The following is a 27,182-nucleotide window of genomic DNA, read 5'->3' as shown; positions in this document are numbered from 1 at the left end:
TGCTCGAGAAACATTTCTGATTATTATCAATGTTGAAAACAGTCGTGCTGCACAATATTTTTGTGGAAACTCTGATACTTTTCATTCAAAATTTTTGGAAATGTAAGAATTTTTTTTATTCGTTAATGCTTTTATTTATTAAGGACGCATTGAATTGATCAAAAGTGACATTTCTAATGTTCCAAAAGATTTCTATTTCAAATAAATGCTGTTTACTTTCTGTTCATCTGTGAATCCTGACAAATAAAATGCATGATGGTTTCCACAAAAATATTGTGCAGCACAACTGTTTTCAACATTGATAATAATCAGAATTGTTTCTTGAGCAGCAAATCAGCATATTAGAATGATTTCTGAAGATCATGTGACACTGAAGACTGGAGTAATGATGCTGAAAATACAGCTTTGATCACAGGAACAAATTACAGTTTAACAGATATTCACATAGAAAACAGCTAGCTTAAATTGTAAAAAATATTTTACAATTTTTACTGTATTTTTGACCAAATAAATGCAGCTTTGATCACAGGAACAAATTACAGTTTAACACTCCAGGATGGATTCTCTGCGCAGGTCGTTGGGCACCGTGCTGTTTGGACCCCACACGTTCAGCTCGCCGTAGATGCCCGTCTCGATCATCTCCTCCTGCCAGGGGATGGGGATGTTTCCCGACGCAAACTCATCGCAGAACGTCTTGTCATCGTCCTCCAGACAGACCCCCTTCACCGTGGAGAAAGCGCCCACGTCGTCCAGATTCTTGGCGTAGACCGTCTTGGAATCCGGTACAAAAGGAGGCGGCAGAATCCCTGTATACAGGGCATCAGTGTGGCGTTAGTGCACTCAGAAGACAAGATCTGAAGGATCTGCACTAGTGTCCGGTAAGGTTTTATCTCTGCATTTATATGATCAAAAATACAGTAAAAATTGTGAATATTTTTACTATTTAAAATAACTGTTTTCTATGTGAATATCTGTTAAACTGTAATTTATTTCTGTGATCAAAGCTGCATTTATTTGATCAAATATACAGTAAAAATTGTGAATATTTTTACTATTTAAAATAACTGTTTTCTATGTGAATATCGGTTAAAATGTAATTTATTTCTGTGATCAAAGCTGCATTTATTTGATCAAATATACAGTAAAAATTTTGGATATTTTTTACTATTTAAAATAACTGTTTTCTATGTGAATATCTGTTAAAATGTAATTTATTTCTGTGATCAAATTTTACAATTTTTACTGTATTTTTGATCAAATAAATGCAGCTTTGATCACAGGAACAAATTACAGTTTAACAGATATTCACATAGAAAACAGCTAGCTTAAATTGTAAAAAATATTTTACAATTTTTACTGTATTTTTGACCAAATAAATGCAGCTTTGATCACAGGAACAAATTACAGTTTAACAGATACTCACATAGAAAACAGCTAGCTTAAATTGTAAAAATATTTCACAATTGTTACTGTAATTTTGATCAAATAAATGCAGCCTCGCTGAGCAGAAGAGATTCAAAACCATTTTTAAAAACCGTACTGATTTCAAACGTTTGATCAGTAGGGTAAAGGTCTAATCATGCTTGTGTTTGCTCTAAACTCTCATCATCTTCACACCTGCGTCGAGTTTCCTCCAGTTGATTTCGCTGAAGAAGGGATGCGCGCGCAGCTCGTCACACGAGCCGCTCTTGAAGCCCAGTCTCTTGTCCACCTCTTTAGCCAGCAGAGCCTCACAGATGGACTTGGCTTTCTCACTGAAGGATTCTGGGTAGGTCACCGGGTCGTTCAGGATCCGCTTCTTCACCTCTTTATTCTCCACCTGAGGAGCAAACAATCAGAATGACAGAGCCAAGAACAACAGCTGCAGATATAACAGTGTTTGTAAGCACAACAACAGAGTACAAAACAAGCAAACAAATAAAACTGAAGAATTGTAATTAGAATAGCCATTGACTTCCATAGTATTTTCTTTCTTTTTTTTGCATACTATGGAGGTCAATGGTATGGAAGGCCGTTTCCGCCACTGAATAAAAAATAAAAAAGGTAATTGCGACTTTTCATCTCACAATTCTGCCTTTTTTTCTCACAATTGCTTGATATAAAGTCCAGTTCTGAGGGAAAAAAAGACTGATATGTTCTCAGAATTGCGAGTTTATATCTTTATGAGTTTATGTCATTACAGAGAATTGCGAGTTTATATCATTACAAATGATGACGATCTTCTACTTTGTGAGTCGTTTTGGATAAAAGCATCTGCTAAATGACTAAATGTATGTTATTTTTTATTAGGTGGCAGAAACGGGCTTCCATACAATGGGAACCATCAACTATTTGGTTAAAAAATATCTTTCTTTGTGAGTTTGATAGCTAAAAAAGAAACTCATACAGGTTTGAACCAACTTGAGGGTGAGTAAATATTGACAGGATTTTCATTTTTTGGGTAAACTATCCCTTTAATGCTAATTGACACATTTGACCAGTAGGTGGCGGCTTCACCAAACGATTAAACGATTACAGTACCATCAAATAAAAGTTTATTTTTTAGTATATAGAATAGAAATAGAAGAGAGATTACATTCCTATTATTACATTCTTCCATTTGTTTCTATGGGCTGCACCAAAATAAGCATAATAAGAAATCTAGCAGATGTAAATTAAAATGAATGAATAAAATGCTATGAATTAAATCCATGAATATTACTCTACTTCATCATCTGCAGGTTTACTATGGAGCTTCATGTGTAGTGTATGTTAGGAGGATCTGTTTGTATCTGCTGAGCGGTTCACATTTACAGAAGCGCCATCAAACGTCTCTTTATAGGGAGATCACATGGTGCTCGCAACGCCAAGCTCATGGGTTCGATTCCCAATGAATGCATTGCACACAGAAGACGTTTTCCATTGCATCGCGCTACTGTTCCATTGTTTTGTGCTTAGACGCCCGCCTTTGACCGTCTCTGCGTCTCGTGCATCACACGCCGTTCTAAAAATGCTTCACTCGAGTTCAAATGAGTTATTTAGAGCAAGGCCTTGCACTTTTCTCATTCCAAGCAAAAGCCCGTTCTGCGTGAGTCGCTTTAAATAAAAGCATCTGCTGAATGCATGAATGTGATTCTACTAAAGATCCTCTGGAGAACGAATGTTGAAGATCACCTTCTCTCCTCGAGTCCTGAAGGGTACTTTAGCGGCGATGAACTCATACAGCGTGACCCCGAGAGTGAAGTAATCTACTGAGTAATCATATTCTTCACCCTTGAGCAGCTCCGGGGCCATGAACCCTGAAAACACACACACTCTCACACACACACACTCTCACAACACACACACACACACACACTCTCTCTCTCTCTCTCTCTCTCTCACACACACACACACACACACACACACACTCTCTCTCTCACACACACACACACACACACACACACACTCACTCTCTCACACACACACACACACACACACACAGGTGAAAATGTTTATGAATGAACACTCATGAGCCAATATCAACCTGCTTTAATGTTTATATGTATGTATATGTATATGAGCATCAAGATATGCTTGATTCTACTCCAATAGATTCTTGGAGTGTGAGTTTTGACCATGATGTTTTTTGAACGTGATGAGGTTTTCACCTGGAGTTCCAGCGTAGCCTTTGGTCTTGAGCTGGTCATCTGCGAGCTCCACAGCCAAGCCGAGGTCAGAGATACGGACGTGCCCTGAAAACACCAGCATGATGTGTGTGTGACCGAAACCCCTCTCAACCCATCAGATGTGTGCACACTAAATCATATAATATACTAATGATTTCTGAAGATCATGTGACACTGAAGACTGGAGTAATGATGCTGAAAATACAGCTGCACATCACAGAAATAAATTACAGTTTAACAGAAACTCACATAGAAAGCAGTTATTTTAAATAGTAAAAATATTTCAAAATTTTACTGCTTTTGCTGTACTTTGGATCAAATAAATGCAGGCTTGGTGAGCAGAAGAGACTTCTTTAAAAAACGATAAAAATCTTGCGGTCCAAAAACCTTTAACTGGTCGTGTATGTTGATGAGAGGTGCACTTCAACATGTTCACCTTCATTATCCAGCAGAACGTTTTCTGGCTTCAGGTCTCTGTAGATGATTCTCTTCTGGTGAAGATGCTCCAGTCCTTGAATGATCTGAGCAGCATAATAACACGCTCTGGCTTCAGAAAACCCTGGGTTATTCTCATCCACATTATAGACGTGGTACCTGCAAAAGAATGACACAGACTCTTTAAAATACGTACAGAAATTCACAAAACAATTATGAAACCAGCAATCACAGGCGAAGCAGGGCAATGACATCATCAAAAGTGCAGTACATCACAGCCAAACAGGCCTACTGGGTCAAAGGTTACGAGGAAACTTTAAAGTTTAACATTAAACCAGTAGGTGGCGCTGTTACAAAGCTACTGAGCTCTGAATGTAAAGAACAGGCGTGATACAAGCAATCGCCCAGGTGATTTCACTGGGTTCAAAACACATGCTTTTGAATATCCAATATCTATGTGTTTTATTGTGTCGGAAAGCTTCTGAAGACTATTTGTGCCAAATTTGGTGAGGATCGGATAAACTTTGTGGGAAGAGCAGCTGAAATGGTTTTGCTCTAAATCAGTTACGACAGGCCAAAGATGCCCAGAAAAACATCTGGAAAGAATACAAGTAATAATAATATGGTCAATCTAAAGAATGGCCGTGATTCATTGTGTGTGCGTGACTGACCTCAGGTCTCCTCCGTTCATGATGGTCATCACCAGACACAGCTCTGTTTTGGTCTGGAAGGCGTAAGCCAGCGTCACGATGAATCTACTGTGAACTCGAGCCAGGATCCGCTTCTCAACCATGGCGCCCTGTGAGAACAAACAACACGAGTGTGAAGGACGATCTTCAGCTCGACACAAGAACATACAGAAGGAGACTAACGAGTCAGATATGAAATCAAATAAGCGGATCAGTGATCTCATCATGATTCTTTCATGTTCACGTCGACTTTTCAATAATATCATTTACAATGAAAGTTTGATTTGAAAAATTATGCATTTTCACTAGTGCTCTGACATTTGGACTCCACTGTATATATAAAAGCATATTTTCCAGATTAACATATACATGCAGAAAGAGCAAAACATACAGTGGTTGCCGAGCAACACACAAACGTAAACAAAGGTGTATGTTACTTTGTAGAGTCATTTACAACAGCTTCGAACGCGGCTCAGCCAATCAGAATCAAGCACCGGAACTCTCCGCTTTATAATAGATTTTAAGAACCTCAGTATACTAACACAGATGTTCTCTTTTATATATGTGAACCAAAGCACTAGTTGTCCTACTGTAGTTTATTTCATGCATTATGACACATGCAGGATGCATTTCCCAGTTTTCTGTTTCGCAACCGATGCATAACAGAAGAGCGACTGTTTCCAAACAGCACAATAATCTGTCAGTGAATGATGTTTTCATGCTTGTAACTATGAATGAGGTCTTTAAAGGTCCCATGGCATGAAAATTTCACTTTATGAGGTTTTTTAACATTAATATGAGTTCCCCTAGCCTGCCTATGGTCCCCCAGTGGCTAGAAATGGCGATAGGTGTAAACTGAGCCCTGGGTATCCTGCTTTGCCTTTGAGAAAATGAAAGCTCAGATGGCCCAATCTGGAATCTTCCCTTTATGTCGTCATACGGGGAAAGGTTACCTCCCCTTTCTCTGCTTTGCCCGCCCAGAGAATTTGGCCCGCCCATGAGAAAATGAGCTACTACAGTGCCAGGCGAGTGCAATATTTTTTTTTTCCTCGAGAGACATCATGGCTTGCAAATGAGCGAAGCATGGCAGTTGCCCCGCCTCTCTCCTCCTCATTAGCATTTAAAGCTACAGACACAGAAATGGCACGTCCTAAGGAAAGCTCATTGTGGGACTGGCTCGTAGTGGCTGAAATTCTGCACCAAGGCTGAATTTCGGGAAAGAGACTTCAGATACAGTACTAGGGACCACTTAGGCCTATATAAAAGCATCCAAAAAGCAGCATGTCATGGGACCTTTAATAATCTTTGGACTCACGATGGACAGCGTTCAACATTTACACAAGGACACACACGTACGGTCAGTATCATCTCCAGCGTTCTTCCTGTACAGGATTTCCACAACAAATCTGTTCCATAATTAAATGTGTTGGAGTTGCATTTCATAATGAGCTGAAGGCCAAAGCGCTAAAGCTTCATCAGCTCTAATGCTGCCGCTGGTCCACAGAGCTGTTCACTGATCTGACTGATGCTTACAGACGCTCAAACACGTGCACATCTGATCAATACTGATGAAGAATGAAGAGGAACTGCTGCACTCAATGTCCTTTATCATCACTGGAGGCTTTCATCATTTATTCTGACGGAAATCAGTCAACAGTCCAAAACTGATACAAGCACAATGTAATTTGGAATGTTTGGTCATTTCATAAGTTGTGATCTAAAACAGGATCGTTTTGTTGGAGTGAAGCGCTAGTAAAGCATATCACCCGCAGTAAAGCCTTCACCTTCATCATCAATGCCACGTCTGAGCTGCTTAATCGCACAAAACCAACATGTCAATCAGGATCCACATCCTGTTATCCAAGCGTTATCATTACTAGTCTTGCAATACATATCTATTACCCTGGACATCTCCATAAAAAATGAGGAAAAGGTGCCATTTGTGCTTTAAACCAAAACCGTTTGGTTTTGCTTTTACAAGCGACCACCCAGTTGAATTTATTGGGTTCAAAACACATGCTTTTAAATTTCCAATATCTCTGTGATTTATTTGATCAGTAAGGTTCTAAAGATGATCTGCACCAAATTTGGTGAAGATCGGATAAACTTTGTGGAAAAAGCAGCTCAAATGGTTTTGCTCTAACCGGCCAAAGACACTCAAAAAAAAAACCCACCTCATCATATTTACCCATTTCAGGCCCAAAGCACCAGAGCACCCTAAACCTATTTCAACCCCATTGACGTTACATTTCAATAATTTGAACAGACAACTAACTCTCCATTCAAACAGTAGTAAGTCCTTTGGACGCCAATGGCAAGATCCTCATAACCAAACCTCAACCAAAGGCATCAAGCCGCTTTCATACCTCATAGCCTTTCCTCTTCTTCAGCCTCTTCTTGTTGAGCTTCTTGCAGGCGTACAGCTTCCCCGTGGCCCTCATCTGACAGGCGGACACCTCTCCGAATCCACCCTTACCCAGAACACGGAAGTCCAGGAACCAGTCCTCGGCTACGGGCTGCATCTCCAGCCACTTCCACTGGAGGAACCGCTTAAAGTACATGGTCTCTAGATAGAAGGTGAAGGGAACCTCTTTGAGGAAGTTGAAAACGCTGGCCAGGATCTGCACAAACAGGTCATCCGCCGCCTCCTCGTGCCGCTCCTTCACCTTGGTGATGTCGTTCTCGGGTAAAAACGGGCAGAAGTGCTTGGCCGAAGGCTCCATGTAGCGCTGGAGGATTTTGGCTGCTTTCTGAGCTCGGTCTTTATCCTCGGCGGTGTCATACGCCTCGATGTCCTTCCAGAGTCGACAAGGGCCTTTATACTCGTTGGTGGTTTCCAGAAACTCTTGAAACAGTCGCTTACCAATGGGTTGCTCCACGCAGATGCTCTTAAACTGCAGATCCAGAGTTTCTCTCAGACCTTCGCACACCGTGATGTGGGGCAGCTTGAGTTTGGCATGGTACTTCTTGTCTCGGTTGGCCGCCGGGTTAGCCGTGCCGTCGAAACTGCCACGGGCCGAGATGTATGCCGAGTTGGCCACCACCGTCGTCAGGCCACCGATGTCCATGGCGAGGCGAAGGAACTGAACTGGGACTTTCGGAGTGAGAGCAAGACGAGATTGGCAGCTGAAGGGTCACAGCGAGAGCATTGGAGCTCAGCGCCGTGAGACTGGTCCTCACCGGAGAAGAAGTGTGGGATTAGATCATGAGATGCAGAGGAACGGACAGTGACCAATGGATCCAGCACGACGTCTTGAGTCTGATGGCAAAGCGAACAATAAGCCCTGCAACACACACACACTCAGACAGATCCACCTGACTCAACATCTTTCATAAGGCTTTATCCTCTAACTCCATAATACCTTCCTCAAGTTAACACCTCTCACTGATGGAGAAGCGAGAACATCACTCACCACAATGACACTCTAAACATCCTATAATTCAGAGTTCAGAATTAATTAATCAAATTTCTCAAGCACAAATGTGACCCTGCAGCACAAAAGCAGTGTTAAGTCGCTGGGGTATATTTGTAGCAATAGCCAACAATACATTGTATGGGTCAAAATTATACATTTCTCTTTTATGCCAAAAATCATTAGGATATTAAGTAAAGATCATGTTCCATGAAGATATTTTGTATGTTTCCTACCGTAACTATATCAAAACTTAATTTTTGATTAGTAATATGCATTGCTAAGAACTTCATTTGAACAACTTTAAAGATGATTTCCTCAATATTTAGATTTTTTTGCACCCTCAGATTCCAGATTTTCAAATATTGTCCTATCCTAACAAACCATACATCAATGGAAAGCTTATTTATCCAGCTTTCAGATGATGCATAAATCTCAATTTAAAAAAATTGACACTTATGACTGGTTTTGTGCTCCAGGGTCACGTTTAATCATACAAGGTTCTGCAGAACATGAGTGACCAAACACATCAAATCCCAGCAGGTCATCGTCATTAGCTGGTCAAGACAGTTGGTATAAATGTCCTACAAGCTGGTTAGAGCCAAGTTGCTTAGAGCTATAGACCAGTTTGACCACTCCAGGAACGCTTTAATCTGCACAACTTCACTGTTCCATCACAGAGGATCAGAAAAAGTAAAGGTTCTGGAAAGAAACTCATTGTTTGGCACATTTTCACAGGCGAAATCCAGGCATTTCAATAGGAATCATTTTCACATGCAGATTTTCCATGCATTCGCCATATTAACCAACAGAAAGCTTTCACTAACGCCATTAATAATCGAGAAGAACAATAAAATGTGTGCAGGATTGGGTTTTATTTATCCCCAATGAACTGATTGGAAGCTAAAAAGTCTCTATGTGAAGATGTTTTTCATATCAAAGATTATGAAGACGAACAATTCTCTTACTTCGCTTAAGGATTATATAGACATTAAATGGAAATTAGATTTTTAGCATTTTAAGGTAACAAGTAGGGTGTTGAATGAATGCAAAAAAAATAAAAAAAAATAAATGGTGCCCAAGGAAAGCCATCATCCTTCTGATTTTACTGAACATAATAACAGATAGTGTTATTGCACATGAAAACACTTATTATTATTGGATTATATGAATCATATTGTTGCTATTTAGCCCTAACTTTCTTTTCTCAATCTGTTGAATGAGGGGGTCTTGCAGGTTTGATATTTTGCTAACGAAATAATGATTGCATACTAATTTCATCTTTCACAAATGCACTTAAACATCTAATAATGTTGTTATTTCACATCACTCAGACACACAAAAAACCACCACACAAGCATATAAATCATTCTTTCAGTTTAATGTCTATACATGAATAAGAAAAGTATATTTCCTTAGTATTTGTTACATTGTACAAAAAAGGATGGACGTTTGTTTGACGTTCGTTTGTTGTTGTCTGTGATTGAAGAGCTGCATCTGTCACAACAAACGTCCAGAAAAAGCTCCAATATCAAAAATAGCTGCCTATGAGAGCAAAACACAACAGAACGGTAGAAAAACTCAGCCTCGGCGAACAGCGCTCTTCAAAAGTAGCCAGCAGCAGCAGCAGCACAAAGACGATCATTCGAGCTTATCTGCTCATAAGCTACTGAAGATAATAGACTGAGTTGAAGAATTATGGGAAGCATTTGAGGGAATCCTTACAGCAGGATCACAACAAGAACTGGGGGAACAAAGGGAATCTGCATGTGATCCCGATCCAGACGGGTTCTGGAGCTCAAACTCAGAATCAGCAGCTCCAGGCCCGTCCTAATCGTCCTCATCTTCATCAAAGTCCTCCTCGTCTTCGTCCTCCTCCTCTTCCTCCATGTAGGACGTGGGTGTCTCCACCCTGGAGCCGTTGGAGCTGGACGCGCCGCGGTCACTGCATGCACACAGAAACTCTCGTTACTTAAACGTAGTGATGCACCTGAAAATGTTCCGTTTCATCCCAAAATACACTACCAGTCAAATGTTTTTGAACAGTACGATTTTTGAAACTGTGATGTTTAATTAGTGTTTTGACTGCGTGTCAGTGTCTATTTCACACAACATGGATAAACAATAGGGTTGGGTATTGTTAAAATTTTATCAATTCTAATTCCGATTCTTATCGATTCCAATGTGGTCAAACATTTAGATATCCAAACATATGTGACCCTGGAGCACAAAACCAGTCATAAGAGTAAATTTTACAAAATTGAGATTTATGCATAATCTGAAAGCTGAATAAATCAGCTTTCCACACACACACACGTTTACTTAGCTATCTAAATGGGGACATTACATTGACTTCTATTGTTTTTATATAAAGATAAATATAGATTTTAGAAGCAAATCCTAACCCACACCCTAACCCTACCCCTTGCAGAAAACTTTCTGCATTTAAAAAAACAACAAAAAAAAACACTTTAATTAATTTTTATACCCGTTTTACAAAGGGAGGTTTTTGGAGGTTTTGTCAAGTTTAGCTTTTAGATATCCAAACATATGTGACCCTGGAGCACAAAACCAGTCATAAGAGTAAATTTTACAAAATTTAGATTTATGCATCATCTGGAAGCTGAATAAATAATCATCTTTTTCATCTTTAAAGTTGTCCAAATGCAGTTCTTAGCAATGCATATTACTAATCAAAAATTAAGTTTTGATATATTTACGGTAGGTAATGTACAAAATATCCTATATTTTAATACTTAATATCCTAATGATTTTTGGCATAAAAGAAAAATCTATAATTTTGACCCATACAATGTATTGTACAAATATACAAATATAATACATTTTGTGGTCCAGGGTCACATTTGTGTTTATTATAGCATTAAATTAGCTATATTATCTAAATACTATGCATACTGAAGCCATCTGAGGCTAAATATGAACAGTCCCTTGTCATTTGAGGTGTAACATTGAAATTGCATAATTAAAATGTTGGGAATGCATATGAAACGGTCTGTAAATTATTTATTTGCCAAACAACTGCAATTTTCTGCAAATCTGAGACAGTTCCAGAGGGATTCAGATGAGTGGATCCACATCAGCTTTGGCGTCTGCGCTCTCTTGCTATGAATTGTCATTATTGTTCTGTGTTCTCATTGGTTTGTTGGCATGTTGGTGATTTCACGTGCATTTAGGAAATCAGTCTGCAAATTACTCGCCCAAGCGCGAAAATGTGAAACATTTTAACTGTATATTGTCATGTTTCCTCAACCAAAGAATTTCGAAACTTCACTGAAAACTCTTTTTAAAAGTATGACATCACATTACTATTTATTCCCTACCACTCCCTACCATTTAACCTAACCAGTATATACATCCTACACTGACACCTAACTGTAAGGTTTTACCAGATGGTCTTAGTATAATTATCTTTAATTATCTTTAATATTATCTTTAATATTTGACTGAGTAAGGTCATGTCAAAGATTGAAATCATAGTGAAATTAATGTTTGAAATCAAACTTTGATGCTTGTTACCTCATAATTAGATTTTGAGACTTTAGCCTGGATTTCACAGACAGGGTCTCTTTTTGCAAAACATTTAATTGCTGCTGAATACCGTGAACAAAAATCACCCGGCTGCATAAAACTGGACTCGATTAAGAGCTGTGTGTGTGCAAAATAGAGCAGCACTAATCTGGATAAATTAAGACTTGTTTTTTTTTTTTTATATGGAGGTTGTAGTTCTCACAATTCTGAAGAAAAAATATTAGACAACTAAAAATCTCATGGAAATGATTCAATGACTCACTCAAGATTGACTCGTTTCGTTACTGGATGAATCAGTGTTTTTGAACGAATCTCTTGAATGAATGATTCAAAGACAAACAGCTACATTTGTAACAGCACGTTTACACCACTTAAATAAAAGATGCACACAGGAATTAATAGGTGGAACTGAAATGGACAAATATCCGATTCCTGACCTTAAGTATCGGATTCTGGAATTGATTTCCGATTCCCAAACCTAATAAACAACCCTCTACATTGCGAGTAAATCACTCACATATGCGACTAAATCTTCACTCTGGGCGACTAAAAGATGTCTAACATTAGCCAATGAATAAACTCTCAGATTTTGCTCGCCAGTGTGTGAGTTGGAGACTCAGTATAACTTTATAGTGCACTTGAGCAGAGTTTCTCAGGAGCTTTGCTGAAGCGTCAGTTCTTCTGGATTGAGTCCGTCTCAGTTTCTTCATGTCATTCAGATTGAATTTTCGGTTTCAGCCCAGAATTTGTATTTGTTGCATCACTACTTAAATGCCATCAAAACAATCCAATTATTAAATAATAATGTTTTAAGATCGTGTGATACTCACGTGGCCGCATGGGACAGCTCTCCGACCAGCTGGTTAATGGCACCCTGCGCCATTTCTACAATATCAGTGTAGAAATCAATATCGCTCATGAAGCTCAGCACAAGTCAAATCACATTTCTACACCACTTTATGATGATTGGAAGCAGCTCCACATCACTGAGTCGAGACACACACCTGTGACGTACGGCTGCAGGGCTTTGGGAACGAGGCTCTTGGCGATCTTTAGCTGCTCCGGGCTGCAGCGGCCCGACTCCAGACCGAACGCCAAGCCCATGCGCTTTAGCACCTCCACGTCATCGTGGATCTCAAACATGTTGTCGAAGTTAAAGAGATACTCGAACCTGTGGAGACAGGAGCTGCGTCAGACGGGAAGAGCAGACGGAGCTGAACACACGGCATGCGCTCACTTGTCGTTGGAGATGCTGCAGTCGATGACGGTTCTCTTGCTGGTGTTGACGATGACGAAGGGCAGGTGGATGACGGTGTTCGGAGGTGGAGCTCTCTTGCTCTGCTGCTCCGCCTGACGATTGCGCTGCACCAGGTTCTTAAAGGCGATTTGCTGCAAATCACGAGAAATCAGACTTACAGGAATCATCAGTTGTATGTGCGACATGCAGTCAGCAGGAGGGAAAAAAACAAACCAATTTCCAATTTTAGTTACGGATTCATTTATTTGGGCAAAATCAAGAGATCTGCCTTGATTTAAAATAAATTAATAAATATTTATTTTTAAAACTAAACAAAATAAAAATAAAATACTAACACCATCAAAGAAATATGTATATGCAGGGTTTTTCCTTGGTGGCCGCCAAATTCTTTTTCGATCAGCTAATGTGATCTATGAGGGATGTAATGTGATCTATGAGGGATGTAATGTGATCTATGAGGGATGTAATGTGATCTATGAGGGATGTAAATGACTGCTGCACTTGTAAACGGAGGCAGAGAAACAGCAGAGTCTTTCCTCTCCCTCCTCTGAACCAATTAACAACTGATCTGTCCAACACTGAACTCACGAGACATCACTGTCTGAATCGGTTTATAACTAATCATTTACTCAGAACACCTCAGAAATTAGATCGTAAGCGTGTTTACCCCATTTAGCAAGATTTAACCTTAATAATCCACAGTATTTTAATGTTATTTATATGACAATGTGTAGTAAATTACCAATAAAATAATTTAGTTTAGGCTGGAGTGAGGTGAAACCAGACCAAAGCACAAAGTTGCTGTTATCTAGCTGCTAATTTTATTCAATTGTATATGGTAGAAATTTGACTATTAGTTAAATACATTTTTAATGCTACTTTTTTGATGATACTCTTTATTTATATAACAAAATAATTATCAGGTCTAGCAAAAAAAGCATCTTATCTTACAAAGCTATGAAGGCCAGTGGAAAAATCACAGCTTTTTTTGCAAAGAGTGTAAGAAAGGATGACAGAGAGAGAAGCCTAATTTGGCATAATTCTCAGCCAGTCTGGAAGAAAATGGAGCCAAAAATAAATAAATAAAAACAATGAGCAACCAAGTGTAAACCCTAACCCTAATGACTGTCAGCCACCACCGAAAATCATTTTTGACCCAGGAAAAACCCTGATATGCATGTATACATATATATACACATTACATACATAAATATATATATATTAAATTTTATTTCAATTATTTTATCAAAGTAAATGCTGTTATAAGACATTTGTAAAGTCAGTTTGGGGCTTAAATGTTACATTTTAATGAAAATACGGTGCAATTAATAAAATTAATTACTTAATTTTATTCATATTGTTTTATCAAACTAAATGCTGTTAAATAAGACACCTGTAATGAAAATTGAGGTATAATTTCTCTTACTTGTCATGAAAATATAGCGCAAAAAATCTTTACACAAATAAATGTTGCTTTTATATATATTTTTATTTATTGATTATTTTGGATATATTCTCTCAACTACATGAGAGTCACTACTTTAATATTGAAGGTTAAAATGAACGGATTCATATATACAAACACTTAAATTACACTCGATGAAGTTATAACTCAATTACATAATATCTATTTCTACTCTAATTAATTTTTTTAATAATCATTATTTAAATGGTGGCTGCCATAAAAACTTGATGGATTTATTCAAACATAAATTAAATATTGAAGAACAGTAAAAATGAAAACGGATATATTATATGGTGCATGAAATGCATGACAAAATGCAACTGACGTGCAAAAACAACTTTCATTTTTTCTTTCATTGTACACACTGTGCCAGACAGGAAGTGATGCGATGTACCTGCAGAATGAGCTCCTGCAGCTGCGACTGCTTGTGTTTGATTCTCTCCAGCCGTCTCTGCCTCTCGGCCTTCAGGACACAAGACAGATTCACACGCGTTCATCAACACAGAACGCCGTTCACACACAATGAGCTTTTGTGTTGATAAAGACGCGACGCAGGCAGTGGAATAGGAAACACATGCAAGAAGATAGGAGTTGAACTGCTTTTAACTTGAGCGCTGTGTTTTTAGAAAGGTGAGGGACGTTTTATTTCATAAGTTACGAGAATAACGATAGAATAATGACACTGACATTAAGCCTGTCAGCATCTCATTTAGATACTGAATCGCACTCTTTACGTAAACTGCATCTGACAGAAGTGTCAACAGCTTTTAATGCACGCCTTTTAAAATAAAAGTCTCGTATCAGAAAAACATTAAGAATTATGTTTTTTGTTGTTGACGTCGTTTCTTTGGCCATACACTCCACGAACCGCCAGTTGAGAAACACTGATGTATAAGACAAGTTCGTACTAGATGTAGCTGTAGTTCATGCATCTTTTCTGCAAAGATATTTAGCAAGTGATTTATTTAACGTTTACATCATGTTGACAGTAGCTGTAGTTCATGCATCTTTTCTGCAAAGATATTTAGCAAGTGATTTGTTTAACGTTTACAGTGTTTCCCCTAGGTTTACGGCTTAGTTTTTTTTTTTCTGGACTCCTTTTTAATGGTTAAATTAAATTTTATTAATAAAAAAGCATGTCTAATTAATTACAATCATGAAACTTAAAACAATTTAACTTCGATTTATTAAAAGTTTAACAAAAATTACATGTTTAGGGCCCAACCTTGTGTTTTATTGTTACCAAATTCTGTTTTAGCATGTTTAATTATTTAAAAGCATTAAAACAAGTTTCATTTATTCTTACAATAGCCTAATGATTTTTTGCTCAGAAATTCTGTGTTGTGTATTTACACTTAAGGCATAAAACATTCATTTAATCTATCTTTTAAGTAATGAAAATTAAACAAATGTCATTTTTTGGAAAATAAAGGTCATTTAATATTACAATTAAAACATTGAAGAAATATTGTATGAATGCCGTCATGTAAATAAGATAAATATTGGGCCGCCCCCCCAAAATAATGGCAGGGGAAGCACTGGTTTACATCATGTTGACAACTTCATGTGTGCTGCACTTGGAATAGAATTTTCTTTAACTAGAGGGTTAGTTACTTGAATCATGTTGTAGTCACATTTTCAAGTTGACTACTTGTGCTGCTCGCGACTCACTGACCTCCAGGTCCTGACACTCCTGCGCCGAGTTGGTGGGGAACCCAATCCATTTGATCTCTTTTTTGTCTTTGGAGATGATGTTCATGGCCATCAGGACGTTCAGAGCATCGTAAACCCGTCGCCGGATGTTCTTCTGGTCGTACACGTGCTGAAGGAGAAAGCACACGAGCAAGCGTAGAAGATTTCTATTAGCCAAAATAGGAATTCATCAAGTATAATCAATTTGAATACAGCCATTTATATATCAAGCTATTCTACTGTTATCATTACAAAAATACATTTTATGGTGAAGCTGCAAATCCTATTTTGACATTAGACAAAATATATGACCCTGCAGCACAAAAGCAGTGTTAAGTCGCTGGGGTATATTTGTAGCAATAGCCAAAAATACATTGTATGGGTCAAAATTATTGATTTTTCTTTTATGCCAAAAATCATTAGGATATTAAGTAAAGATCATGTTCCATGAAGATATTTTGTTAACTTCCTACCGTAAATATATTAAAACGATTAGTAAGATTAGTAATATGCATTGCTAAGAACTTCATTTGGACAACTTTAAAGGCGATTTTCTCAATTTTTTTTGCACAAAAAGTGTAATTAAATTACAGTTACTTATGAAAATGTTAACGATTACAAAGGGGGTTACTTCTTAATTTTTTTCACACACACTTACATACAGATTTAAAAAAGCATCGTCTTATATTCGGGACAATACGGTATTTCATAAATTGCATCGACTGCTCTAATGTTTCAGTAGTTTGGGACACATCTTTCAATAACCGTTTTATTTCCTATTTGATAGGTTTATGTAAATGCTTTATTTTTTAAGATTAACTGATTTTTTGTCAGATGCCAGTGTTTTCTGTCATAGCTATGCAAAGATTTGATTTCAAAAACAGTATCATAGCTACTAAACTTTTTCTTGTTATGGTTTTAAATCAGTTTTTAACCTCAGAATGATCTCAAAGTCTGATTTTGTGGTTTAAAATAAAATTATTATAATCTTAATTCAAGTGATGACGGATTCTGAAAGTCTGACAGTAATCAGTGTTGAGCGCTACTGTAAGGGTTAAACCTGTCTGCTTTAAATGTTTCAAAACGATTAACAGCTGAAAACATAATTTTAGAAAGTAATAAAATGTAATCAGTTACATTCCTTTAATAAAGTAATTGAAATAGTTACACTACTTGTTACATTTTAAAAAGTGTAACTTGTAATCTGTAACCTGTTACATTTCCAAAGTATCCTTCCCAACACTGCTGATAATAAAGTCTATCCTCAAGACTTGGAGAGTGATTTCTCACAGAAGCGGCAGAAGCCAGCGCACGACAGGAAGTCTGACAGGAAGTGAGCGTGAGGTTAGGGTTAGGGACTGACCGCATCGTTCGGGGAGATGTTGTTGTTGTCTCCGGAGCTCAACTCGGCCACCAGCTCGTCTGCCACCTCGTTGTAGGACGTCACCACTTTCTTCTGCACCTTCTCACACACCTTCATGGAGAAATGCCGCAAGCCCTTGCCGTTCTTATCGCCCTTCCTGCTGCGCCTGAGAGAACAAAACGATTCGTCTAAGAGCCTGAATGATGTCACTTCCTGTGCGCACATCAGCTTTAATAAGAGCGAAACCATGCATAACCCTGACAATTTTCATTTTTGGGTGGGTGAACTATACTAATCATCTTTATATTTTCGTTGGCAAAATTGAGCAAAACAGACAACATTGTGTCTAAAATAACCCTATATTAACTCGTGTGATATTGCACTTATTGCTCGTGTGATCTTGTGATATATTGTGCTTAACTAAATGATGTAAATATAAGACAAAAAACATATCTTGAATTTTAGGCACATTCTAAGTACGTTCTCTAGGCTCCATCACGCAGTGAGTTGCCTCATATTTGTCATCAGTATGAAATGTCAGATGACACACGTAGGTCTAACAAGTGCGTTAAATGCGTTAATAATTTTAACGCGCTATTTTTCACCGTAATTAATTAATCTAACACGTTAAATCTCCAGCCCTAATATATAATATTATGCCTTCATTTGATAACCAGAAAAATTTAAATACACAATTTATGAATTTCTGATCATCAGTATGAAATGTCAGATGACACACGTAGGTCTAACAAGTGCGTTAAATGCGTTAATAATTTTAACGCGCTATTTTTCACCGTAATTAATTAATCTAACACGTTAAATCTCCAGCCCTAATATATAATATATTATGCCTTCATTTGATAATCAGAAAATTTTAAATACACAATTTATGAATTTCTGAGAGAGAAAAAAAATTTCATAAGGCTATTTTAAGAATAAATTTGAATAAATTAAGTTGTTTTTATGCATTCCATTCAAAGTTGTTTTTATGCATTCAACATGCTAAAACTGAGAATTTGGTAACAATAAAACATTTCATAGGGCCCTAAACATGTGGTTTTTATTTTTATTTTAAACTTTTAATAAATTGACGTGAAATGGCATAAGTTTCATGATTTTAATTGATTAGACATGCTTTCTGATTAACAAAATTTAATTTAACCATTAAAAAGGAGTCCAGAAAAACTAAAACAGAAAAAAGCAAAATCCAGAAAAATGTAAACGGAAAAAATCGAATTTGGGGAAAAATAAAACTGATTTTTCATAATTTTAATATCAAAAATCTATGTATTAAATATATTATATATCATATATTTTAAATACGTATATATAAAAGGGGAGACACTGCAGGCAAAAACACTGTTTTTTCATGCACCTGTCAAGTTTGAGATTCTGGGCTTTGTGTTTTTTCAGAATAGTGGAAAGAAAACATCCAAAAGACACTGTTATGTGTTTCTTCTATAGCACTTTATCTATTTGTGTCAACAGATTTCAATTACAATACATATTTTTAAAGTCCGTTTTCTCAAAATGAGTTTTTTGAGCCATAAATCTCCGCTTCAGTAGCACTTACACTCACCAAACTTTACATTTTTATTCCTATAGTCTATATCCTGATGGTTTTTACAGAGGGATTTGTTCATATATAATTTATTTGATTATGTACAACATTTTATTCCCCAAAGTTTTTTCTGAATTATGGAGTGACAAAAATGAGATACCCAAAATTCCCTCTGTAAAAACATTTGACTCTATACATGTAAAAAAAAAAATTAAACAAGAATTTTGAAACTGACTTCATCCAGTGTGCAGCCTTTTGTACTAGAAATTTATCCAAATTAGCACATATTCTATTTGCATATTTAAACCTAACCTTTTAGAAAACTTGTAATACAATTTTTTTTCGCAATAGGGATTTGTTCATATATAATTTATTTGATTATGTACAACATTTTATTCCCCAAAGTTTTTTCTGAATTATGGAGTGACAAAAATGAGATACCCAAAATTCCCTCTGTAAAAACATTTGACTCTATACATGTAAAAAAAAAAATTAAACAAGAATTTTGAAACTGACTTCATCCAGTGTGCAGACTTTTGTACTAGAAATTTATCCAAATTAGCACATATTCTATTTGCATATTTAAACCTAACCTTTTAGAAAACTTGTAATACAAATTTTTTTCGCAATAATCACTGTAATCAATCAACTGGGTAAAGTAAGTCAATAACTACTAGTACATTTTTTTTACCTTATTCATCTGCAGTGTCTCGCTTTAAATGTTTAATAATTAATTAAAATGTATTAAACATTTTAAAATAGACTGCAGCAATTCTCACACATTGTTTTGTTTAGTTCAGAACTGTGGGAGAATCGACAAAAAAAACTGTGATTCTCAATGTATCCAGAATCGTGCGGCTCTAGCAGGCGGGTTAACTAACCCGGTCGAGAGGGGTGAGGACTCCTGCGTCTGGAGGAGTGAGGTTGGTGTGTGTGGGCTGGTTAACAGGAGACCGGCGGGGATGCTGCTCCTCTGAGGAGGGCTGATCACCTGCAGAGAGACAGCAGACCGCAGGACACTCATCATCTTCATCATCATCATCACTGCGATTCTCAACACAAACAAGCTCATCAAAGTCCAGCAGATTGAATTCTGTCCATTCAGTCTTTTTATTTCTTCACATTTAGTTTTTGCTTTTCTGTCGTCTACTTTTAACACCCAGTCTTTGAAGTGGTTATTTTGTAGCAAAAAGCTCTTGAAATTTACATTATGCCTTAGTTAACAGGTACAGCCTGGTGACTGCTTTTGACTTAAACATCATTTACTCACCCTCCACACAAAAGAAGATATTCTGAAAAACGTTAGTATCCGAGCAGTTGATGGGCACCACTGACTTCCATAGAAGGAAAAAAAAAATACTATGGAAGTCAATGGTGCCCCATCAACTGTTCAGATACTAAAATTTTTCAGAATATCTTCTTTTGTGTTCAACAGAAGAAAGAAACTCGTACAGGTTTGGAACAAGTGGAGGGTGAGTAAATGATGACAGAATTTTCATTCTGAAAGTGAACTACTCCAAGTGATTGCCAGTGACAAGCGGGAAGAGAATAGCGCTGAAAGTGAAACAACGTGATAAAAAAAAAATACCGTATAGAAAAATTTCGTTTTGATAAATGGAAATTAAAATTTAAAGTGACAACCAAAAATCCCTTCCTTGATATTCCACGACTTGGACAAAAAATAATAAGAATTCCCTGACTTTCAATGTCTGGAATAGACCTTTTAAAATGCCATGATATTCCAGAAATTCCATGACCCGTGGGAACCCTGAGAGATGCAAACAGGAGAGGAGGAAAAAAGGTGAGAACATTGCGCAGATTCACACGGAATTTCTTTTAAAGATATCTGCTTTACATGCTCATTTGAAGTTACTTTAAGGTATTTAAAAAAAAAAATTTATTATCCTATATGTCCAAAACTGTAATTTTGTTGTTGCAACATTTTACAAAAATCAAGATTGAATATATTTGGTCAAAATCCCATGTTATAAAAGATGAAGTGTTATGCAGGCTTTTAAAGACAATATTGGCTGATTAGACAGCAATAGCTATGTTTCCATACACCTATTTTTGGAACATCGCATTAAAAAAAAAAGCTGGATGGAAACACCAAGATGTGCATAAATTCTAAAAATGCGAATAAAAAAAACTTATGCGCTCAACTAAGTAGGATAAATTTCTTATCCGGTAAGAAAACATGCTCTGAAGCTCGTAGTTTATTGTACACCTAAATTATTATATACAGTGCCTTCTCCTGCTGCAGCAAATTTAGTTTTCTTCGTGGTGTTTAGCGCAAGTTAATCAGGAAGTTCTCTTCAACGCACTGGATGGAAACGGTGCTTTATGCGCATTTCAATTCCAATTTTGCGCATAAGCTTAATTCGTAACTTTGGATGGAAACATAGCTAATGCTGACCTAAAATGCAAAATGTTTGCCCTCTCTCTCGCTCTCCACCGTTTGCCCACCCCTAAAAACACTTTCTCACTGGATCGAAGCAAATCTCACAGGTGACATATTTTGATCTCAAAAAAGTGAGTTGTCACTGAAAGGTGAGGAGGTGCATCTATGCTAATAGGATGATGAGGAGTGTAATCCTGCTGACTCCAGCGCTCTGTGATCCGCTTACAGACTCTCCTGGGTCACCTCACACAATGTTAATGGAGGGCTTATCGCCATGGAGACGGTGGGAGGGGTCTGTGTGTCGTCATGTGACTCGAGAGCAGGATTCAGTAAAACATGGAGTATTGATTGTAAGTGTCTTACCAAGTGTGGCAGCATGTTAGCGCCTACAGCGGAGAGAGTTTTGGGCAGAATCTGTTTGACCGCAGAGACTGACGCCGGATGAACCGTCAGGAAGGACAGAACACCTGCAGCTGCGCACACACACACACACACACCTCATTAATATTCATGAGTCCTGATAAACATGAGCAGTGTGATTCATCACAGCGAGCCCTGTGGACGTTTTGTTTACAGTAAAGCAGCTACAATAAAAAGACTTTAAAAAGCAAAAACAAGCTTAAAGTGCTTTTATTAATTAAAAAACAAAACAAAAATAGGAGTCATTTGAGGTGATCTAAGAAAATTAATTTATCCATCACCAGGTTAACTACACTACCAAAAGTTTGGGGTCAGTAAGATTTTTAATGTTTGTTAAAGAAGTCTCTTCTGCTCGCCAAAGCTGCATTTATTTGATAAAAAAAAAAACAGTAAAATTGTGAAATATTATTATGATTTCAAACAGCTGTTTTCAATGTGAATCTCTGTTAAACTGTAATGTATTTCTGTGATGCGCAGCTGTATTTTCAGCATCATTACTCCAGTCTTCAGTGTCACATGATCTTCAGAAATCATTCTAATATGCTGATTTGCTGCTCGAGAAACATTTCTGATTATTATCAATGTTGAAAACAGTTGTGCTGCACAATATTTTTGTGGAAACCGTGATACATTTTATTTTTCAGGATTCACAGATGAACAGAAAGTTCAGAAGAACAGCATTTATTTTGTAACATTATAAATGTCTTTACTGTTACGTTTGATTGATTTAATATGTCACGGATGAATAAAAGTTTTAAAACACATCATACTGACGCCAACCTTTTGAGTACTGGATGAAACTAGTCTCATGTTAGCAGGAATAATGAGTTATGTAACAATAAGACCACAAAGCTTCATGGTTATATTTTTCATAGTAATTCTTATTGAATTTGTATCTCATTGATAAGACCCTTAGTGAATCAGGTGTCATTACCCATCATGCACTGAACCGACTGATGTGTACTCACGTTTCCCTGGACTCAGATTCTGGTTGACAAACACCTTTATCTCTCCGCTGGTTTCTTTGAGTCCAGCCTGAAGATCAGAGACAATCATGAGCAGAGGACTCTCCTCTAAGGCTTCTTTGAGATTAATGATCAAATATGCTGGAATACACTTCAACATGAATAGGCTGCTGGTTGTGTCTAGTAATCTCTGGTGTAACCATAGAAACCATCTAAACTTCAGAAAGAAATCTAAAACTCCAGCGAGATCTAATGAGAAATTAAATGTGCAAGTCTTGCAGCTCTGATAATGACATGTGACGACAGAAACGAGACTCGGTGAGTGTGAGCGCACACGTCTGCATGAAGAACCACACACACACACAAACATTCTCTCACACACACACACACACAAACACAAACATTCTCACACACACACACACACACACTCACACACTCACACACTCACACACTCACGCACTCTCACACACACACTCGCTCGCACTCACACGCACACACTCACACACACACACACACACTCACGCACTCTCACACACACACTCGCTCGCACTCACACGCACACACTCACACACACACACACACACTCACGCACTCTCACACACACACTCGCTCGCACTCACACGCACACACTCACACACACACACACACACTCACGCACTCTCACACACACACTCGCTCGCACTCACACGCACACACTCACACACACACACACACACTCACGCACTCTCACACACACACTCGCTCGCACTCGCACGCACTCACACACTCACACTCACGCACTCTCACGCACTCGCACGCACGCACTCTCACGCACACACTCGCACACACTCGCAAACACTCGCGCACACACACACACACACACACTCACACACACACACTCTCACACACACACACTCACTCTCACACACACACACTCACTCTCTCACACACACACACTCACTCTCTCACACACACACACTCACTCTCTCACACACACACACTCACTCTCTCACACACACACACTCACTCTCTCACACACACACACTCACTCTCTCACACACACACACTCACTCTCTCACACACACACACTCACTCTCTCACACACACACACTCACTCTCTCACACACACACACTCACTCTCTCACACACACACACTCACTCTCTCACACACACACACTCACTCTCTCACACACACACACTCACTCTCTCACACACACACACTCACTCTCTCACACACACACACTCACTCTCTCACACACACACACTCACTCTCTCACACACACACACTCACTCTCTCACACACACACACTCACTCTCTCACACACACACACTCACTCTCTCACACACACACACTCACTCTCTCACACACACACACTCACTCTCTCACACACACACACTCACTCTCTCACACACACACACTCACTCTCTCACACACACACACTCACTCTCTCACACACACACACTCACTCTCTCACACACACACACTCACTCTCTCACACACACACACTCACTCTCTCACACACACACACTCACTCTCTCACACACACACACTCACTCTCTCACACACACACACTCACTCTCTCACACACACACACTCACTCTCTCACACACACACACTCACTCTCTCACACACACACACTCACTCTCTCACACACACACACTCACTCTCTCACACACACACACTCACTCTCTCACACACACACACTCACTCTCTCACACACACACACTCACTCTCTCACACACACACACTCACTCTCTCACACACACACACTCACTCTCTCACACACACACACTCACTCTCTCACACACACACACTCACTCTCTCACACACACACACTCACTCTCTCACACACACACACTCACTCTCTCACACACACACACTCACTCTCTCACACACACACACTCACTCTCTCACACACACACACTCACTCTCTCACACACACACACTCACTCTCTCACACACACACACTCACTCTCTCACACACACACACTCACTCTCTCACACACACACACTCACTCTCTCACACACACACACTCACTCTCTCACACACACACACTCACTCTCTCACACACACACACTCACTCTCTCACACACACACACTCACTCTCTCACACACACACACTCACTCTCTCACACACACACACTCACTCTCTCACACACACACACTCACTCTCTCACACACACACACTCACTCTCTCACACACACACACTCACTCTCTCACACACACACACTCACTCTCTCACACACACACACTCACTCTCTCACACACACACACTCACTCTCTCACACACACACACTCACTCTCTCACACACACACACTCACTCTCTCACACACACACACTCACTCTCTCACACACACACACTCACTCTCTCACACACACACACTCACTCTCTCACACACACACACTCACTCTCTCACACACACACTCACTCTCACACACACACTCACTCTCACACACACACACACACTTATTTACTATGTGTTTGAGTTTTACCTATTCTTCCTTAAATGGTCAATTCAGACTAAGTCTAAACCACAATACAAAATCACCAAATGTAAACTAGATATGTAAAACATAACTGTAAACAAAGAAATAAAGGCCGTATTAAACCAGGGCTATTTTAGTATTGAGATACTATTACAGTTTTTATTAATCTTCTGAAGTTTTTATTTGTAAATGTTCTTCTTTTTTTAAGTTTCAGTACAGTTGTTGTTTACATAGTTTTATATTCAACAGATAATTATTGTCTTGGCAACTTGCAAAGATAAAACGTTTCTATATTTTATTTCAAGTAACAAAAGTGCTTTAAATGGCTTTCAGTTATATGAAACTATAATAACCCTGCAATAAACACACGTTTGAGTGTGTAATCTTGTAACGTGTGTGTGATTCTCACATCTTTCGCCATGATGTCTGTGCGATGACCGGAGCGTGTGGTCAGTCTTTGGTCTGCGACTGCAGTTCAGCTGAAAACACACATATTACACATGAAACAATCTGAATGACAAGCTTAAAAAAATGAATTAAGATGTTATTTTAGTATATAGTTCAATAGTTTAGTATATATAGTTTCTATATATATGCAATCTACCTCATGAAGTTAAATGTTCTCCCCATTGTGCAATAAAAATATATGCAATAACCTTATATTTATTTGTTACCACCGTACATCCTAGTACATCTTATTCTATTCCTATTCTATTTTATCTATAGCATACATGCAATTTATTTTATTTTATTTCATTTTATTCACTTATTTTTTGTTATCGGTGTTGTGGTTGTTGTCTCTGGAAGCTTGTGACACTAAACTCGGATATTGGTCGCATTTGAGCAATAAAATGGCTTTGTGGTTTTATAAACAGGCCAAATGAAACATTTGAAACTCTAAAAAAACAAAGGAGAGATGTTAAAACCACTGCCAGCGGATGAGCTGTACAATCACACACCAACACATTAGTAATGACTAAACTGATGAGAGATGACCGTGTGACCTACATTTGCTCAAAATATAAATTACCCAACCATGCAAACTCGCACACAGTCGGATATGAAGTTATATAATGCATGTTTAATGAACTCAACCCCGTGTTTATTAGATTAAGATGAATAGTGATCAGCTCTGAGTGAATAACGCGCGTACTGTAAACGTAAACAAACAGAAGTCGCACTTCTCTGGCTTGTTTTGGTGTTCAGATGAACGGGTGAAGCTTCTGTCTGTGCGAATCATCCTCGCGTCGCGCTGTAAACGCGTCGTTCGCTCCTCACTGGATAACTAACGTTATATATCGCGTTAGCTCGACGCGGCTACAGCTAAGCTAACCGAACCTAGCGAGCTAACGCTTCCCACACGACACACAAACTTCATTAACTCACGCTGACCGTCGCCCTTTCTCTTACCGTAACCAGCCCGCTCACAGCCGCGTCATATCGCGTCGATAGATGGACGAAATCTGTATTTATCGCGCCAGAATCGGAGCGTCTGCGCGAGCCGCCTCAGCTGCTTCACACAGCAGTCAAACTGAGCTTGGCGGTGTCCCGTGAGGACGCGCGCTGATTGGATACGCGTGGCGTGACGTCAGCGCGCATTCACAACTGCGCACGTAACGCATCGAAATCCTCTGAACTTTTTTTTTTTTTAAATAATGCCAAAATACTTCATAACAAGTTCAAAATAGTGCTGTCAAACGATTAATCGCTTCCAAAATAAAAGTTTTTGTTTACATAATATATGTATGTGTACTGTGTTTGTTTATAACGTATATATAAATACACAAACATGCATCTTATATTTTGAAAATATTTACATGTATATACATTTATATAATTATATAAATATATTTA

At 38.3% G+C, this 27,182-nt stretch overlaps 2 protein-coding genes across 4 annotated transcripts in view; both read right to left on the bottom strand.

Moving 5' to 3' along the window:
* Nucleotides 1-8,087, bottom strand: part of LOC107751068 (rhodopsin kinase-like) — an 8,982-nt gene extending 895 nt beyond the window's left edge. The window contains exons 1-7 of one of the 2 annotated variants that reach the window (XM_016566654.1): nt 7,138-8,087; nt 4,754-4,881; nt 4,084-4,241; nt 3,630-3,713; nt 3,154-3,278; nt 1,618-1,819; nt 556-806 (exon numbers count right to left, since the gene is read on the bottom strand). In XM_016566654.1, coding sequence (XP_016422140.1) covers nt 556-806; nt 1,618-1,819; nt 3,154-3,278; nt 3,630-3,713; nt 4,084-4,241; nt 4,754-4,881; nt 7,138-7,839 — 1,650 coding nt within the window. In that variant the 5' untranslated portion in view covers nt 7,840-8,087. The remainder of the gene's footprint in view (nt 1-555; nt 807-1,617; nt 1,820-3,153; nt 3,279-3,629; nt 3,714-4,083; nt 4,242-4,753; nt 4,882-7,137) is intronic. The other variant, XM_016566657.1, reaches the window with a different exon arrangement.
* Nucleotides 8,088-9,553: 1,466 nt separating this feature from the next.
* On the bottom strand, nt 9,554-26,899 carry LOC107751069 (transcription factor Dp-1-like). Of its 2 annotated transcripts, none has more exons than XM_016566658.1 (12): nt 26,739-26,899; nt 25,738-25,807; nt 22,862-22,928; nt 21,837-21,946; nt 19,954-20,081; nt 17,512-17,677; nt 16,132-16,278; nt 14,851-14,919; nt 12,971-13,122; nt 12,738-12,904; nt 12,564-12,618; nt 9,554-10,129 (listed from the first exon to the last, which is right to left on the bottom strand). In XM_016566658.1, exons 2-12 carry the CDS (start codon nt 25,747-25,749, stop codon nt 10,015-10,017), a joined length of 1,188 nt encoding a protein of 395 aa, XP_016422144.1. In that variant the 5' UTR covers nt 25,750-25,807; nt 26,739-26,899; the 3' UTR covers nt 9,554-10,014. The 2 variants fall into 2 exon arrangements, with proteins under 2 accessions (XP_016422144.1, XP_016422145.1); XM_016566659.1 differs by having other exon boundaries at nt 19,954-20,063; nt 26,739-26,897.
* Nucleotides 26,900-27,182: the final 283 nt, after the last annotated feature.

Source organism: Sinocyclocheilus rhinocerous, unplaced genomic scaffold (assembly GCF_001515625.1).
Source record: "Sinocyclocheilus rhinocerous isolate Xijiao unplaced genomic scaffold, SAMN03320098_v1.1 scaffold632, whole genome shotgun sequence".
Classification (NCBI taxonomy): Eukaryota; Metazoa; Chordata; class Actinopteri; order Cypriniformes; family Cyprinidae; genus Sinocyclocheilus; species Sinocyclocheilus rhinocerous.
Note: the sequence above shows the minus strand (reverse complement) of the source record. Positions and strands in the feature narration are given on the sequence as shown.